General features: G+C 39.9%; 2 protein-coding genes across 4 annotated transcripts in view; one reads left to right on the top strand and one right to left on the bottom strand.

The window, feature by feature from the left end:
• Positions 1 to 5758, top strand: part of dnai3 (dynein axonemal intermediate chain 3) — an 88158-nt gene extending 82400 nt beyond the window's left edge. The window contains exons 8-11 of the mRNA XM_053643601.1: positions 678 to 882; positions 1108 to 1199; positions 1467 to 1604; positions 5509 to 5758. Of these exons, the coding sequence (XP_053499576.1) occupies positions 678 to 882; positions 1108 to 1199; positions 1467 to 1604; positions 5509 to 5643 (570 nt within the window). The 3' untranslated portion in view covers positions 5644 to 5758. The remainder of the gene's footprint in view (positions 1 to 677; positions 883 to 1107; positions 1200 to 1466; positions 1605 to 5508) is intronic.
• A 5176-nt stretch (positions 5759 to 10934) lies between these two features.
• The window catches only part of syde2 (synapse defective 1, Rho GTPase, homolog 2 (C. elegans)), a 29906-nt gene continuing 20924 nt past the window's right edge, over positions 10935 to 19916 (bottom strand). For all 3 annotated transcript variants that reach the window (XM_053643910.1, XM_053643911.1, XM_053643908.1), the window contains 3 exons: positions 18556 to 18737; positions 17330 to 17561; positions 10935 to 13821 (listed from right to left, as the gene is read on the bottom strand). In XM_053643910.1, coding sequence (XP_053499885.1) covers positions 13211 to 13821; positions 17330 to 17561; positions 18556 to 18737 — 1025 coding nt within the window. In that variant the 3' untranslated portion in view covers positions 10935 to 13210. The remainder of the gene's footprint in view (positions 13822 to 17329; positions 17562 to 18555; positions 18738 to 19916) is intronic.

The following is a 19916-nucleotide window of genomic DNA, read 5'->3' as shown; positions in this document are numbered from 1 at the left end:
CAACGGGCCACATTTATTGAGCTGGATATGAACAGATTAATCATTGCTAGGAGCGTTGAACAGATTAATCATTCCTAGGAGCGTTTACACAAGTAATTCGGTATTCGTGAAAGTCCCGTTGTTACGGAAACAACGTTCGTATCCTACTCGTGCTCCCGAGGGCGTGTAAATATATACATACGAAGAATAATTAATAAATCTCGATTGAACGGCTTTAATATCACAGTGAGTTACTGCACTTGATTTAAATGATCTGGTCTGTCTCAAGCCAAAGTCAACTTCCTACCTGCTTGTTTTTCCGTGACCCAAAAGAACTTCTTCATCCAAGGAAATCTTTTTCACTGTTTACTCGTCATTTCAGCGCTCTGAGCTTTGGCTTTTATGGAGTTTTGTGGTGTCGCCAAATTCCCGGTAATTTACAGCTGATTCATCAAGACAAGCATGAAGAAAATCTGGTGGAAATTTCTGGAAAGTTTTGTTTGTCTACGCAAAACATTAATAAACGAGGTCACTCACTGCAGCTTCTGAAGTTTTCAGAAGAGTTCCGAGTGACCAATCAGGTCACGAGTTTGAGAGGCATTTGAATTGCTAATTTTTTTTCCAGCGTCCTTTTAAAAAGATCTCTTTACAGCTCTGTGTACTGTAAATCCACTCCATCTCCTCTTCTCTCGTTCCAGAACGGTCCGATCCTCCACTCGCCGAGCTCCTCGTGTGCGCTTACGGCCGGGTTCTGGTCTCTAACCCGGCCCGCCGTGTTCTTCATCGGGAAAGAAGACGGCAGCCTGGAGGTGTGGAACCTGCTGGAGAAAACCCACGAACCTGTACTGAACCAGAACGTCACCATGGCTCAGATCTCCTGCATCAAACCCTGGATCGCCTCCTGTTAGTGACACACTTATATACAGACACGCTTTTACACACACACACGCACACACACATACACATATACACACACTACAAGTCATTACAAAACACCAGAACATAATTATTAAGCATTATTTATACCACAGGAGCTGTAAATCACAGGTTTGTATTTATGTTAATGCGCTGGTTCTAATGACGTAGCTGCGTGACTCCAGTAACTCCAGTCTGATCTCGTTTGAGCAGCGAAACAGCATTTCTTGGCCGTGTCTGATCACCTGGGCACGCTGCACGTCCTGGAGGTACCGTGGACACTCCGTCACCCGGCTCCTAATGAGGTCAGCGTTAATAAATCTACACTCTGAGATGCTTTAAATGCTTTTATTGACGTCTTCTGATCATTTCCCCTTCGTTTGAATGTTTTATCTGCTCTTGAAAGGTTCCTTTTGGTGACTAGTAAATGAGACAGATGAGCATAAAGCATTGTGACATATATGAATTGTGTCACACTGATTCAACAAGCCTACTGTTGCTCCAGAGTCTAACAGCGTATGTTAAAATGAAATGAAATTAAATGAAATGATAAAAATGCTTTTGTCCTGTAGGAGCAGAGCTTGATCAACTTTCTGGAGCGGGAGGTGGAGCGTCTGATCTACTTTGAGAAGAGGCCGGAGGTGCAAGCGAGTGAGAGGAGAGCAACGGGGGCCGAGGAGAAGGACAACAAGCTGATGAGAAGTGTCGATGTAATATTTATCATCAGAAACCCATTCTCATTAATCATTAATCACGTTATGATATTATAATGATACACTATGCAGCCAAAAGTATGTGGACCTTTGAACCCAAAACCATAATCATATAATGCGCTCCAGTCTCTCTTCTGGGAAGGCTTTCCACTAGATTTCGGGGTGTGGCTGTGGGGATTTTGTGTTCATTCAGCTACGAGGGTGTTAGTCAGGTTGGGGTCAGGCGCTGATGTTGGGTGAGGAGGCTCCAGTTCCAGTTCTTTGTGGCAGCAGATATGGGTGTGATGGTCAGGGGTGCACATACTTTTGGTCATACAGTGTATAAGTTTTTGCAGTGTTGATTTACTCATGTTAAACTGGTAGCCATACATGTCCCTTCATCTCTTCCCTTAGAGAAGAACTCAAATTATTATTTAGCTTTAACAATATTCCAGCGTTTTCTCTTATCAGATAATTAAATCCTGTACTATGGAAACACTCACACACACACACACACACACACGAACCCACACACACACACACACACACGAACCCACACACAAATCAGCAGAAATGTCAGTAGGAGTAATGACAGCTTGTAAACTGTACACATATACGCACTTCACTCTGTCTCCCTTAATTAAGTGTGTTCTTCCTTTCAGTGTGTGTGTTTATTCTTCTGCTGTAAAGATATAAAGAGAGAGCGAGGCTTTAACACAGCTGTTTTAATTAAAGCAACAGTTATAACACACACACACACACACACATATGGAAAACTCAAATTAAGCATCCACTGAATCTTATTGGAGAAATCGGCAAATAAACACATGATTACATTTTGTGATGATGATGTGATGACGAAGATGATGATGATGTGATGATTTTGTTGATGGTAACAGTGGTAATGAAGATGATGGTGATGATATGGTGATGATGAAAAAGATGATGATAATGGTGATAATATGGTGATGATGAAGATGATAATGGTGATGATGATGTGATGATGAAGATTATGTGATGATGATGATGATGTGGTGGTGATGATGATGATATTGATGATTATTATGATGGTGATGATGATGTAAGTGATGACGGTGATAGTGATGATGAAGGTGATGGTGATGATAATGATATGGTGATGAAGGTGATGATGGTGATGATGATGATAGTGATGATGATGATGATGATGATGATGATGAAGGTGAACAAGGTGATGGTGATAGTGATGATGAAGGTGATGGTGATGATGATAATAGTGATGATATGGTGATGATGATGAAGAAGATGATGATAAAGGTGATGGTGATAATATGGTGATGATGAAGAAGATGATGATAATGGTAATGGTGATGATGATGAAAATTATATGATGATGAAGATGATGTGATGGTGATGATGGTAATATTGATGATTATTATGATGGTGATGATGATGTAAGTGATGATGATGGTGATAGTGATGATGTTGGTGACGAAGATGATGATGATAGTGATGATTGTGATAGTGATGATGTTGATGAAGTTGATGTAGGTGATGGTGATAATGATGAAGGTGATGATATGGTGGTGATGATAATGTAATGGTGGTGATAGTGATGATGAAGGTGATGATGTTGATGATGAAGATGATGGTGATAATGATGATGAAGGTGATGTTGATGATGATAGTGATGATGAAGATGATGATGGTGATAGTGATAATAATGTGATGGTGATTATGAAGATGATGATAATGTGACGGTGATGATGATGATGATGTGATCTTGATGATGACGATGATGTGATGGTGATGATGGCGATAGTGATGATAATGTGATGGTGATGACGATGAAGGTGATGATGATGGTGATTGTGATGGTGATGATGAAGGTGATGATGATGATGGTGATAGTGATGATGATAATGAGATGGTGATGACGATGAATGTGATGATGAAGGTGATAGTGACAATGATAATGTGATGGTGATGATGATGAAGGTGATGATGATGGTGATAGTGATGATAATGTGATAGTGTTGATGATAATGTGATGGTGATGATGATGATGATGATGACGGTGATAGTGATGATGACAATGTGATGTAGATGATGATGTGATGGTGATGATGAAGATGATAATGTGATGGTGATGATGAAGATGATGATAATGTGATGGTGAGGACAATGAAGGTGATGATGGTGATAGTGATGATAATGTGATGGTGATGACGATGAAGGTGATGATGGTGATAGTAATGATAATGAGATGGTGATGATGAAGGTGATGATGATGGTGATGATGAAGATGATAATATGATGGTTATGATGAAGATGATGATAATGTGATGGTGATGATGAAGATGATGGTAATGTGATGGTGATGATGAAGATTATGATAATGTGATGGTGATGAAGATTATGATAATGTGATGGTGATGATGAAGATGATAATGTGGTGGTGATGATGAAGATGATGGTAATGTGATGTGATGAAGATTATGATAATGTGATGGTGATGATGAGGATGACGGTAATGTGATGATGAAGATGATGGTAATGTGATGGTGATGATGAAGATGATGGTAATGTGATGGTGATGATGAAGATGATGGTAATGTGATGATGAAGATGATAATGTGATGGTGATGATGAAGATGATGGTAATGTGATGGTGATGAAGATTATGATAATGTGATGGTGATTATGAAGATTATGATAATGTGATGGTGATGAAGATGATGGTAATGTGATGGTGATGATGAAGATGATGGTAATGTGATGGTGATGATGAAGATGATGGTAATGTGATGGTGATGAAGATTATGATAATGTGATGGTGATGATGAAGATGATGGTAATGTGATGGTGATGAAGATGATGGTAATGTGATGATGAAGATGATGGTAATGTGATGGTGATGAAGATTATGATAATGTGATGGTGATGATGATGATGGTAATGTGATGATGATGATGATGCGATGGTGATAACGAAGATGATGGTAATGTGATGGTGATGATGAAGATGATGATAATGTGATGGTGATGATGAAGATGATGGTAATGTGATGGTGATGATGATGATGATGGCAATGTGATGGTGATGATGATGATAATGTGATGGTGATAACGAAGATGATGGTAATGTGATGGTGATGATGATGGTAATGTGATGGTGATGATGATGATGGTAATGTGATGGTGATGAAGATTATGATAATGTGATGGTGATGATGAGGATGATAATGTGATGGTGGTGATGAAGATGATGATAATGTGATGGCGATGATGAAGATGATGGTAATGTGATGGTGATGATGAAGATGATGATAATGTGATGGTGATGATGAAGATGATGGTAATGTGATGGTGATGAAGATTATGATAATGTGATGGTGATGATGATGATGATGGCAATGTGATGATGATGATGGTAATGTGATGGTGATGATGATGATAATGTGATGGTGATAACGAAGATGATGGTAATGTGATGGTGATGATGATGGTAATGTGATGGTGATGATGATGATGGTAATGTGATGGTGATGAAGATTATGATAATGTGATGGTGATGATGAGGATGATAATGTGATGGTGATGATGAAGATGATGATAATGTGATGGTGATGATGAAGATGATGATAATGTGATGGTGATGATGAAGATTATGATAATGTGATGGTGATGATGATGATGGCAATGTGATGATGATGATGGTAATGTAATGGTGATGATGATGATGTGATGGTGATAACGAAGATGATGGTAATGTGATGGTGATGATGATGATGGTAATGTGATGGTGATGAAGATTATGATAATGTGATGGTGATGATGAGGATGATAATGTGATGGTGGTGATGAAGATGATAAGGTGCTGGTGATGATGATGAAGGTGATGATGATGATGATGATGATGATGATGATGGTAATGTGTGCAGGATATGATGGAGAAGATGGAAGATAATCTGATGGAGGAGGTGCAGAAAGACTACAAGGAGTATTTCGCTCTGGAGAAACTCCTGTTGAAGAACATGGGCCTCGTGAAAGAAACACAGGACACGGATAACGTCTGACCACACACACACACACACTCTCAGTCATATATATTTATATTGTTGCTGTAGTTCATTGTTGTACCTTAACCCTAACCCTAATATACGTTCTTAAAATAAACTGGTGTTGTCTTGGTTTCTGATTGACCTCAGAGTGTGTCTGTGAGTCTGGTGATTGGTCAGAAAGTGTTGATTCTTTTCCTACAACCGCACGTCCCCACAGTGTTTCATTCCTCTTATAGCACAGCAACAGCACAGTCAACAATATTATTATTAGGAACTGTCTCTCTACAAACAGACCTGAGGAACATGGAGAGGGGCAGAGTGTGGAGCTGATATTACACCGCTCAACCTGAATACACACCTCCTACAGGTGTGTAAATACACACACACACACACACACACACACACACACACACACTTACTCAAAGAGTGTTTGATGTTCTGAGTGGTGTGTGAGGAGTGGGAACATATCAAACACAAAGTGAACACAGAGCTGGAAGAATAAAGTAACCACACACACACACAGACACACACACACACACACACACACACACACACACACATACACATGCAGATAAAGGACATGGCTGGTCTAATGTAAACACAGGAAGTGTGTGAGATTCACTGAGCCTGAAATACAAAAGAAAAGCATCAGCAGCCTCACTGTCTCTCTCTCACACTGTCTCTCTCTCTCACACTGTCTCTCTCTCACACACTGTCTCCCTCTCACACTGTCTCTCTCTCTGTCTCTCTCACACTGTCTCTCTCTCACACTGTCTCTCTCTGTCTCTCTCTCACACTGTCTCTCTCTGTCTCTCTCACACTGTCTCTCTCTCTCTGTCTCTCACACTGTCTCTCTCTCACACTGTCTCTCTCTCTGACTCTCTCACACTGTCTCTCTCACACTGTCTCGCTCTCTGTCTCTCTCACACTGTCTCTCTCTAACACTGTCCCTCTCTCTTTCTCACACACACTGTCTCTCTCTCACACTGTCTCTCTCTCTGTCTCTCTCACACTGTCTCTCTCTCACACACTGTCTCTCTCTCACACTGTCTCTCTCTCTCACAGTGTCTCTCTCACACTATTTCTCTCTCTCAATCTCTCTCTCTCTCACACACACTCTCACTCTCTCCTTTCTTCCACCTTCAATATTTCTTCTCTTGTGTTCCCTGTCTCTCTCTTTAATTCTCTTCCTATCCCTCTCTCTTTCTACACTAGCCTCCTTACCTTCTTTCTGTCTTTCTTTCTTTCTTTCTTTCTTTCTTTCTTTTTCTTTCTTTCATTCTTTCTCCTTCTTTTCCTGTTCCTCTTCCTTTTTCTCCCTCTCATGTTCACACTTTCTCCCTCTCTATTTTTCTGTCTTTCTCTCCCCCACCGTGCAACTCATACAGTATATACATGATTCTCCAAACCACTGAGGTGTGTGTGTGTGTGTACATGTACACTCACTGTCTGTCATCGAGCTCTCTCTGACGAGCGGCTGTTTTCAGATGAGCTGCCAAAGATCTCTCAGACAGAGCGAGAAGAAAGAGAGACGAGGAGAGAGAGACATCAAACGGTCGCCTCATCTCTCGGTACTAATAAACCCAGATTAAACACTGTGAAGGGCGCTGCGTCAGGGGAATGTACACACACACACACACACACACACACACACTCTTACAGTAGAGTCCAAAAGTGTGTGTTCATTACCAATATCAGTTTTCAAAGAAAAAAATATTTCTTGATAGAAAACGATAGAAAAGATTCTATAATTGTTCACTAATATGAACCCAGAGCAGTGTGTTTAACTTTTTACACACAGAGCAGTGCGCTGAGTGTATTAGGCATTAAAGGAATACTCTAAACATTCAAAATACTCTATACCTAAATAAAAATATACACGGTGCACAACTGAGAACTTCCCCCAAATGTAATCATTCAGCTAAGACATGTCTGGTGTCTTAAATTTGCTAGCATCGTAGCCTCACTCGCCTCTGAAGGCTTGAAGACACACCTCCTACCTGAGTCCAGTGACGTTTATGTAACACGTATGGAAGGAGTCTCCAGTGTCAGCACTGACAGTAACAGTCAGAGGTAAAGCTATAAGTTTTCCCGACATCTTCAGGACAAAGGAGTTTACACCTAACGAAAAAAAGACAAGCTGCAATTGTTTTTTTGTCTTATTAACTTTAAGAAAGAGAATAAAGAGAGAGAATAAAGAGAGAGAATAACGTGAGAGGCTGGTGAGGGAACGACTGTTTATAACATAAGTGGGAACAGGAACTAACTCGTTTCACGGACATTAAATATGTATAATATGTATAAGTATAATATGCTGTGGTTTAGGAGATTAAAACAATACAGGATATGCATGCTGCTAAAGGAAAATAATCCGCTTCTCACTGTGTTTATTGCTTTTATATATATATATATATATATATATATATATATATATATATATATATATATATATATATATATATATATATATAATGTACACTGTGTATACAATACACACTTCCTCTACAGTTTATTTATTTATTTATTTATAACATAAAACCGAAAAAGTAGAAACCTGTACAGTATATACATGATTCTTACAGTGTATATTTAATGATATATATATATATACATGTATATACACACAGAGATTTGAGGATACATTTATATTTCATGGTAGCATTTTTTTTCTGTTTATAGAAAATATCCCAGTTCTCATGGATTTGTTAACAAACCAATTTTTGGCAAAGTACAAAAAAAAGTTCATGATGCTAAGATGCTAAGATCTAAATTGTATTGAGACGCTACAGCTGGATGTCTCTCTTGTCTTGGTGACGTTACTCATTGGCCATGTCCTAAACAGTACTCTACCTGTACCCTCCTGCGTAGTGCCCTATTTTGATGTGCGCTATTCAGCATTAAGGGCATTTAAGACTTGGCCTTTTTCTCTTGAGACTGACTTTTCTCTCGGCTCCGCACTCACCCATGTTTGTGTCTGTGGTCGAAGTTGTGGGGGGACGCCGTGTTTCAGGTGGGCTACGAGCAGACGCACTGAGAGAGCCAGAGATTGTTTACGCACTTTGAAAGAAGAAAGGGGCAAAAGTTCACGCTGGCAGACAGTCTGGTATCGGATATCAGGCCAGTCTGAGAAAACACACTTCAGCTTTCGGTCTTTGGCTGCAGCAGCTCATACAGAACATTATTCCTTCATCACCACTTATTTTTGCTCACCTTTCATTTCACACCACATGCTGAGAAAGGAAATAAGAGGATCTTTCTTCCTGCCATAGTGAAGAACTCAGCTGTAAAGCAGGCAGAAAGTCTGTAAGGAGAATAATGACCATCTTGCCAACATCCCTCCTTTAATCGAGAATCTTCTTTTGCTTTTTTCTCATTCAAAACAGGTGATGAGATTAAAAGAGAGGGAATGTCCCAAATCATCCTTGTTAGTTCCCAGGGGATTCCCAAACAGACATTCAGAGAAACAGTCCTTCACCTATAAACGTTATTAGCCCTAGATAATAAGAACTTCCACTTAGTGGTCCTGAACAAGATGTCTACCTCAGTTACAGTGGTCCAAGGCAAGGGCGCTTACCTTACTGAGAACTTCATCTTAGTGGCCCTAAGGAACGCTGTCTTCAGCTTGGTAGCTCTGAAGAAGATCTCAAATCCTGATTGTTGGTTCTAGATAGCAGTTTATCTTCATTTGGTGGTGAATAAAGCACAATGTTACCTTATTGGCCCTTGAAAATGGTGCAGTTTATTCGCCTCAAGCAAGTTTGCAAATTCAGCTGAACAAGATCTCAACTTCAGTTTGGTGGTTCAAGGCAAGGGCGCTTAACTTACAGACCTTGACAAGAGCATGACAACCTAGTGACCCTAAGGAAAGATGCTAATTTAATGTCCTTAAAGACCAGTTTATTGGTACACAGTAAGGGTTCATCTTTAGTTGCTGGTCTGAGATGATGGCAGAACTTCAATTTGGAGGATCCAGATGAGAATGCAACGTCAGTTCATTAGACCCATTGGACCACCAAGATCTTGTTGAGATCTTGTTCACTTGCTCGTCTAAGTGGTCTAAGGCAAGGGCACTGACCTTAGTGACCCTAAAAAAAGATACATCTTCAACTTGGTGTCCCTGGAGAAGACCTCAATCTCAGTTTATTTGGCTTAAATAAAGGTTTCACTTCAGTTGGAGCCCCTTGACAAAAGCAGAACTTATAGACTCTAGATAAAGGCCCAACTTCAGTTTGGTAGTCAATGGCAAGGGCACTTTACCTTACAAGCCCTGAACAAGGGCACAACTTCAGCTTAGTGACCCTAGCTGAAAGATATAACTTCTGCTTGGCAGAGTTGAACTGGTCCAACTCCAGCTGGTGGTTACTGTTCAATGGCACAACTCCAGCTTAGGACGATATCACATCTACCATGTTTGTTAGATCAAAATCTTTCTACGGTGTCGTCCATTTGGTCCAATCACCAGACTACTAAACGCTGGTCTTCCAAAAAAACATATGGATCTGAGTGAACACGTTTGTTACTGGTGAGAACAGTGTTATTGCTCTATCTCTGTTCCTTGTGTTTGTGTTTAGTCCATTTCAGATAAGGTTTTCCAGGTGCAGTCCATTCCTGGTCCAATCTGGTGTTCCAGACCAACACTTACAGCTTTCCCTGTGGCTCGTTACTCTCTGTAATCTGCCCAAGGGTATTTAAGGAGTCCACAGGTTGGCCTTATTAGCTTTTGTGCTCACTTGTGGCACTAGTTTGTGCTGTTAGTTATTTGTGCTTGATTATGCAATTCTGGTCTATGACCCCAAGCTTGTTTGTGTATTTTGAGATTTGCCTGTGCCCTTTGGTTTTGGAGATATATAAATTTTTCCCATTCCATTGGCCAGTTTTCCAACTATTTAGGCTTCAAGGCCACTTTGAGCTGGTGTAGATTTGTTGTGCTGATATATACATATCTGGATGCAACCAGACAAGCGTAAAGCATTACTACGTCATCCCCCGTCACGTCAGCGTAAATGACTGAAGCCCCGCCTCAGACCGTGTCCTATGGACTAACATTTCAAATTTTGGTGACTGAGTGTAATGTTTGCGTCTGGTGCATTAATGAATGTCACCGTCAACACGTTCTCACTGAAATCTATGAGAAAGAGTCCAAAAAAAAGCCCAGGTAAATGTCACATTATACTGAGACGACAGTATGAAAAACAGTCTGGACTCAGATATGAAATATATACTTTATTACAACTATATATATATATATATATATATATATATATATATATATATATATATATATATATATATATAATTTTTTTTTTCAGTATCAGTACAAAGTATATCTGATTTAGTGACAGTTTCATCATATTAGGGCTGTCCAATGAGCTGAAACAAATAAACAAACAAACAACACAACAAAAACAAAAAAATACAAAATAGGCATTTGTACAATTTTTCCAAGGTGAAATTGCAACAAATTAAGGAATGTTTTCACAATAAAACAAGCAGCTCACACTGTACAGTAAATCCAGTACCTTCCCCCCATGTGTATGAGTGAATCCTTAATACCTGACCTAGGATCAGTTCTAAATTCATCCTCTGTACAATAGAGGACAGAACTCTTAATAAAAATCTGATCACCGATCAGCGCTTTAAGCCGCTTCAAACTTCAGACTATAAACAACAAACATGCATTGTGGTACAATGAAACCGGTTTTAACCGAGCTAAATCGGGTTGCGTTCACACCAACACGTCGCGTTATGTGTTTGAGCAAATCAGCCTACGGGCATGAAAGCGTCCTCAGAAACATTATGAACATGAACGGTGACCTTCCCGCTACGACCTCGTCTTGAGGACGACGTTTTCAAAACTCACGATTCGTCACACGTCGCTCGTTTTCATATTAGCGAAATAAATGAAGTTCACAAAGATGAATTCACAACTGTGTGAGCAGCTGCCAAACAGAAAAACAGACAAACAAACAAACAAACAAATCCATCATGAGCGTGAGCATCATTAATCTCTATTTACACGCATAAATACGGATGAATGAAGCAGACGTGTATTCAGGGCTGTAAAGCTTTTGACCATGCAGCGTTCAAGAAACTAGTGCGGGCACAAAACCTCACACTTCTTCTTCTTATTATTACTCTTATTCGTACCTTACCGCTTCAGTCGCTACGATTCGTCCTGCACGCGCAAATACGAAGGAAAAAAGAAAATCACCTTATTTATACGTGTATTATTTTGAAGCCCGGATTCTACGAGGCACACGAGAAACGTTTAAATACATATACACGGAAATGTAAGCTGTGAAAAAAATATAGCATACTCTTCCGATTATATTTACACTCGTATCTGATAAATACTTATTTCCCTGGACTGCGGAGAAAACGTGTTCCACGCGTACCTGTCATTAGCAAACACACAACCAGCTGTGTTTATTTTCCCAATGTGGCATAGGATTCAAATATAATTAGCAGAGGGGAGGAAAAAAAATAAACAGGCTTAAATTATTACGTTCGATTGTTCTCTAATAGGTTCTACGTGCTACTTTTAAATAATATTAGCAAAAATGAGCATTTTTTTTGCATTTTCCATTCTGGCAGCTTGACACGCAAACTACACTCGCACGTGTATGGAACAACAAATACGACGGTATTCAAGACGAACGTGCTGATGACATCACAATACTTTCGCTAATATTAGCCGGCTTGCTAGAGAACTTGGCTCCTGGTTTTCTGTACACAACAACCGTTAATCTAACGTTTCGCTAATTTGTATGTTAGCATGCAAAACGGTTAATCAAAAGTTTATTAGCTTGAGAGAACTCCATTATTATCCATACGTCCTACTGCTAAAGTTAGCTAAGCTTGCCAAGCACAGGCTTGCGTTTACGGAGCTAGCAAGCTGAGTAAATGTCGTTGAGCGAATAAATTGAGACGTTAAAACCAATATTTTATTTTATGTTTATAGTAAAAGGTACTTTTGGACTGTTTGGACTGGTACCTTTTGGGTGTAAGTATTTCAAGAATTTAGGGATTTCAGGAAGTAGGTAGCTTTGGGGTTATATGTAGTTTATTTGCAAGTGTAAATTGTAGGTTTTGGTATTTCTGGGGTGTTTCTGGTTTGGTATAAGGAATATTAGCATGTTTAAGATATAGCGTAAGGGCCAACTCATCTAACTGTATCTCATGCCTGCCTCTATAAGCTGGCTTTGTAAGTGCATTGGTTTTACATAATTTTTCTGTAAATAATCCTTTTTCCTCGATAGAAATAATAAAAATTATTTTCAAAAAAAGTTCTCCACAGCCTTAAGTACCACCTTTACACAATTAAGGCGCCTGGCTCACCCCTCAGGGCTCAATGGCTTCTTCTAATAAGAAGAAAACAACAACGACGGCGGCAACGACAATAACGAATGTAACAAACCAAACCAGATGACGAGGAACCCGAGAAGGAACCTCGAAAGTCAGCTGTTTAAACGTAAGGAATGTCAGTAAGTCCGAAGTGCGATGGTTGAGAGACCGGAGTCATGACGTTTCATCACGGAGAAACCGAAATCCAAAACCTGACATAAAGAAGTGTTTATCGTTTTTAGTACCCGACATTGAGCTTGTTCTTGTTCAACTCTCGTTCCAGGTTGCCGATGAGCGCGTCGATGCTCTCCTGAAGGTCTCGCAGGTTCACCCTGTTGCTCAGAACAGGGCTGATCTCCTGGATCTTCATGAACGCCTGATATGTGTGCTCTTCTTGCTCCACTAGCATCCGATCGTACGTCGTTAGCAACGGCGTGTCCTCAATTTCCTGTTGTTCTCCAACGATAACGTCTTCCTGAACGTCACTCTTTTGCTCCTTCTCCATTTCTATTTGTACGTCTTTTCCACTCCCTGGCATTTCATCATCCTCTTCTCTCCCTTCTTTGTCCTTGCGCTCGTCCTTCTCCTCTTCGCTCGGGACGTCGGCGTAGTCAGCTTCCTCTTCCTCCTCGGGGCACATCTGATGGAGGTACGTCTCCTTGCAGCCGCTCCAGTCCCCGGCGTAGCGGTTGCTTGGACTGTCCAGGCGCCCAGGACGGGGACGCAGAACTCCTGCTAGCTCAGCGTCGCTCAGGTTTAACACCTGAGGGCGCTCTTTTCTTCTCCTCACCGGGGCGGGGCCGGAGGGGTCCAGGGCAGGAGACGAGGGTTTGCTCTGGACATCCGCAACTGAAACGACGACAAGAAAGAGAGAAAGGTTAGGAGATTTTGTGCAAAAAAACAAATTAGCTTACAATCATAAAGAGGATTTGCTAGCAGGCAGTAGTGTGCATGCTAGTACAAGAGTGAACTGAAAATAATTTGGAGACAAACATGTGCATTAGAAAAACACATACACTTTTTCAAACAAGCACAAAACCTAAATATTTCACTTGTTATCCAAACCAGCTAATGCTAATTTTCTTAAAAACAAGCTAGCTAAGAAATAAAACAAGCTCCTTTTTCATTGTACGTTCTAATATTGTTTACCAGACACACGCGATCAGATTTTTATTTTCTGAAGCTTCTGTGAGGTTAGAAGTCTGAGGTAAATAGATAAGCTAACAGGGTATTACGTTATTATCTCTAACCTAGCATATCTGATACTGAGCTAGCGTTAAAAGCTACGTGAGCCACATTATACGTATATTCTTCCACTTTCCCTATGCTAAAGAAAAAGCTCAAACCACACCAGTCCAAACCATTTCACTTCATGTTACCTGCCTGGCTCAGCTCGCTAGGCCAAGCTAACCTCTCCGCATACTATAGCTGCCGCCTACACGGGAATCCGGTGACACAAAATACACAAAAACAAATAGCATAAATATGTTAAAACGGCTACGACTGACCGCCATCAAACGAGAAAACAAAACAAAACAGCATGTGTTAATGCTGGGAAAAGAGGCAGGAAATCTAAACTAAACAAAAAAAATTAACGAAGAAAAAGAGCAGAAAAACTCCAGAAAGCGCGCGAGAGAGAATTAGATGAGAATTAGCTTCTGGATATAGCATCATAAAATAAAGATTTTCTAGCTGAAGCTAGCTTTAGATTTTTTGCTTTATCCTGAGGTAAATATACTCTCTGGTAACTTTAGCATGTTAATTTGCAATACATTTACGATAAGTTATAGCAATATTTAAATAAATAAAAAAATTGTCTCTTGATAGCTAACGTTAGCTAACATTAGAGTTTGCTTTATCCTAGACCAGGGGTTCCCAAACTTTTCCAGGGCAAGGCCCCCCAAATGGCATTAATATTTGACCGAGGCCCTCCTTTTGCAAGATGTCTTTAAAACACATTAAAAATACAGACTTCTGAATATATCCCCCTTTTTTATTAATAATTACATCTTACATCTTTACATTACATTACATTAGGAATTGATTGTGTGTGTGTGTGTGTGTGTGTGGTTGTCTGAGAGTGAGAAAGAGAAAATCATGTATTTATTTATTTTTCACACCAAATTGTTGAGGCCCCCCAGGCGCCCCCTGGCGGCCCCCACTTTGAAAACCACTGTCCTAGACTATGACCGTTGAAATATTCGCAAATGATTAGCGAAAAGTACCACAATATTAGCATTAGTGTTAGTCCCTCACAGTTAGCACAGTAGCTTGCAGCAATAAGCAGTGAATTTGGTGCTTTGTAGAAGAAAAATCTTTTTGGTAAAAAAAAAAAAAAAAACTAACAAGGTAAAATAAGGATTTTAGAGATTTTAAATGACTTTAAGGGCTAATAATTAAAAATAAAATGCACTGCTAGGTATATTAGCATTAACTTTGTACACTCAGTTGGTTTAGAAGGTCAATCCAGGGTTATAGAATAAACTAAACACACACAAACACACACACACGTGGCTGTGGCCCCGACAGAATAAAAATACCCTCACACCCACACTCTGGCTTCTCCCACAGTTTTTTTTTTTTCTTTCTTCCTTCACTGTCGTCCATTTTGTGCTAAACAAACCCAGACTGTCCACTTCCTCTTTAGCCTAAAAATCTACAAAATTATACACCTATCCTACAGCTAACACTGTTTCACCACCACCCAACAACCCCAGCGTGTGTTTCTGTGGAAACGAGCCCCCTGGGAGGAAGATTTCAGTCTCGGTCTCAGGGTGAAGCGGCTAAGCGCAGGGCTAAAGGTTAGGTCAGGAATGTGTGTAATTATAGAGCGAGCTTATTGCATTTTTCTCTACTGGAAGTGGTGCCAAGGGACAGTAACTTTATATAGCGCCTTTAGCAGCATGCAAGACCATTTTTCATAGACAGAAGAACAGAAAAGAAATTGAAATTAAAGTGAGAGACGAGGACGTAGCCGATAGTGACACGGCTAACTGTGCCTAGCTGTTCCAATTTGGGCTCTAATGCTTGTCGAGAAGAGTAGATCTTACATCACCAAAACTTTGCGCTGACATAGCGCAAATTCAGTAGCTGATTCAGGTAACATGTCGGCTAACTAGTTTTAACTTGCAGTTGGATGTAGATTTTACCTCAGAAAGTAGATTTTACCATAAGATAGTGACATCACTCATAACACAGCTCACAGACAGCTAGCAGACAGCTTAGCCGTTAGCAAAACAGCACTCTTGCTACCTAAATCAACACACTCGGCTTAAGCATGATGGAGGATGCATACATGCTAGCGCTATTTATATAAAGACTAAAATAAACAGAGGAGAGACGCTAAACAGGGACATGCTAGTGACACGACTAACTTCCACGTACTAGCATTTTAGAGAAGAGCTTTTCTTTTAAGAATTCCTGCTAACCAGTAATAATCACTGAGGAAAAACTTGTCAGATATGTTTTTTATGCATATTTTACTTCAGAAAAAAAAAAGAGAAAATTAATTGCCATTGTAGCCTATTCAGTGGCTAACTAATAACACGGCTAATCTTGGGGTTAAACACAGATGACCTCTAGCTATATATCACCTTACTAGCTAAACATAGCTGGCTTTGTTATGTTACGCAATCATGCCAACGTCACGTTTGTAAACTGAACTGATTATATTTATATATATGATATATTTATATAACTTGTATAAGGATTTATACTCTGATGAGGGTACAAATCGTACCGCGGGCTGTAGACTGTACGTTTTGACCCACAAGGCATAAGCTAGAGGCGACACGAGACACTTGTCTCTTGCTAGTTTTAGATCAAAACACAAATGATCGCGTTCTGGGAATTCTTCTACCATGACCTCGGGAAAACCTACACCGATTTAGCCCTCACACCCGGAACGCATCGCTACGCCGCTACAGCCGTTGTCATCTCTCCCTTTCTCCAAAGTATCAATCACAGATTAGCAGCGATCCTGAAGGCTCGCAGCTGTTTCTCGCCGCATCTCTTCAGGATAAATGCCGCCCTCAGGGGACGGGATTCCTCGCGTGGTCTCAGACCTCCAGGGCTTCGGTTTAGTTTACATTTCCTCTGTGCCTCTCTCTCTCTCGCTCTCCCACATGCTGATGGAGACGGTTAGCATGGCTGTTTGATCTCCCATATGGAAGTACTATGTTTAGGAACCGGAGGAACCGAGGGTGTATCAAAGGGGCTTCAGAAGGGACTATGGACCTCAAAGATGAAACTCTATTTGTGATATTTCTGCGTTCTGTATATGTAAGGAATAAAACAAATATAAACATCTCCTTAGACTGAACTTTACCATGTCAACGATGTCAAAGCTTCTTCTTACCTGGCCACAGCTGTAGCAGATAGTGCAGAACCTCGATGTGCTTTTTGAAGTGCAGAGCGCTGGCTAGCTCCTCTGAGTCCATGAACACTCGGTTAGCGAGACCCGAAGCGTCCTGTCTCTGACTGAGCAGCACAGGTCCGAAACACACTGCCAGGTTCTGACACGTCATCTTGTTCACCTCGTGATGGGATGCGACGCGCTTCAGGTGGTCCAGAAGTTTCCTCAGAGTCATCTAGAAGAAGGAAAGACGTGAGAGTGAGGCTCCAAGGTCCTGGAGTTGGCTTGCTAATTAACAAGCATACTAAACAGACTTGCTAACTTGCTCGGTGGAATAAATTAGCCATGGAACCTTAGAGGGATCTTCAGTTGTCTTTCTGAGGAATCCATAAAGGTTCTATGTAGAGCACTACAACAAAATGTTGCTAATATTAGAAATCAAGTAGAAACTCTTTTAGAACGAACAAACCATTAATTAAATCTTTTTTTTTCTCTTTTTCTACCAAGCACCAAGAGATTTTAGCAAATTTTTAAATATCTGACACGTTCTCGGCATTAAGAAGAAAAAAACCCCAGTAATTTGACGTTTTGTACCACAAAAGAACCCTTGAAGAACCTTTTTTTCCTAAGCAGGGGTGTATTAACTGGGTGAGTGTGTGGTACAAACTCCATTATTTTCTTCATAACAAAAGTAGAACCTGAGAACCTGTGGGAAATAGCTACACTGTCCTGGCACTTGGTCTGCCCATAGAAAAAAAAAGGGTTCTTTGAGGGTTCTTTAAAGGTTCATTGGATAATTAAAGATTATTGTGTTGTACAAAGTCCAAAGTACTGATAATTATCTCCTTCTTAAGACCTAGCTTTAGGTACTTAAAAAAGAAAAAAACGGTTCTTCAAGAGTTCTTTAATGGTTCATTGTATAATTAAGGATTCTCAGCCTCCAAGTTCTACTTGGAACCTGTTGTGATGGAGAAACACTCTGTTGTAGGGTTCTGTATAGAATCTTGAACTTGTAAAGGCACCAGATTGAAATCTGACTAGATTCTGCTCTTGAAGTATACAAGTGTTGACTTGTATATGTTGACCTCCAGTCACTTATCTAACCAAGTCCACTTGAGCAGATGAAGTGATGGATAAAGTCGACGAATCGCCAAGCGAACACGGTGAGGGTCTGCTGATGTAGATGCAGAAAATCTTAAAATATCAAATCTTCCGGAAGTTTCTAGTACCTTCTCAACCTCAGGCAGCGTCTCGAGCAAACCCACGGCGCGCTCCGAGTCGGCCGTGTCGTTCTCACAGCCGCCGTTTCCGATCATCAATGGCCGCTTGGACATGGCGTCCAACACCGCCTCGTACAGAGGCTTAGAGATGAGGGGATGAGGCAGCTCCCTCAGATAGTCTTTAAGAACACCTGATGGAGGAAAAGCACGAGGGATGAGGAGAGTAAGCAAGAGAAAGAAAGACTGAGAGATCAACAGAGAGACTCAGAACTTTAAGCTGAATTAAAGCTGTAACTGACCGACGACTGCAACAGACCAAAAAAAATAAATAAAAAATTAAATTAAACATGTACAGACAAAATATGATATATCATATTTTATCTCTACATGTTTAATTTAGTTTTGGTCAGTTACAGCTTTAATTCAGCTTAACGTTTTGTGTGTGTGTGTGTGTGTGTGTGTATATATATATAGATAGATAGATAGATAGATAGATAGATAGATATAGATATACAATCAATGCTTTTATACAAACTAAACAAAAATTTTTTAACACCCTACAATTTTAAAGGATTATAGCGTTGTATTTAAAAAAAAGGGTTCAATTATACATTTACATTTTATACACATATTTTATACACATATTTTTTAATTCTGTAACATTTTCCATTTTTAAAGATTCAAAACAGTAGTGTTGCGCCGAAAAAATGTGTTTGATGAAACGTTTATATGATTATTTCTACCAAACTAAATATTACTTCAAAGATAAATCACACTAGAAGGAGGAAAAAATATATAAATATCTAAGAAAATAAATCTGTCAATAAACTGTAAAAGCAGTTAAAGCAGAAAACATTAACATCAGATCGGATGCTTGAATATTTAGCCATAGAATATTTTGAAGTTGTAAAGATAATGCATTATATTGTTACATAATTTTCCATGGTGTCAATATTATACTGAGAATAGTGAATATACAGTAGGTACGTAAAGGTGTAAAAACTGTGCAGATTTTTTTCACTATTAATATTATTCACTATTTAAACTCGGCCATTTTTGCTAGTTTTAATAATAGCAGCACACGTGTGAAAGCTAATCGTTTAAAAGCATCGCTGATACAAATCACCTTTCTTAAGGGTGTGCAAACTTTTGCACCATAGATTTTTAGATTTACAGCTCAAGACTGAAGCAATAATTTAGTAACCGCTGCGTCACATGTAAGAAAATGAGGCGTAGAATCAGCGGAGGCATTTTAACTCGGCAGATTTGAGCATGTGCGTGTGTCTGGAAGATACGCTGAGATACCTGACAAATTACAGCTGGGCTAAATCTCCTAAAGCAGAGCCATTATTCAGTGTCTGCTGCGCTCC

Source organism: Ictalurus furcatus, chromosome 15 (assembly GCF_023375685.1).
Source record: "Ictalurus furcatus strain D&B chromosome 15, Billie_1.0, whole genome shotgun sequence".
NCBI lineage: Eukaryota > Metazoa > Chordata > Actinopteri > Siluriformes > Ictaluridae > Ictalurus > Ictalurus furcatus.
The sequence above is the reverse complement of the archived record's forward strand: the minus strand, read 5'-3'. Positions and strand labels throughout refer to the sequence as shown.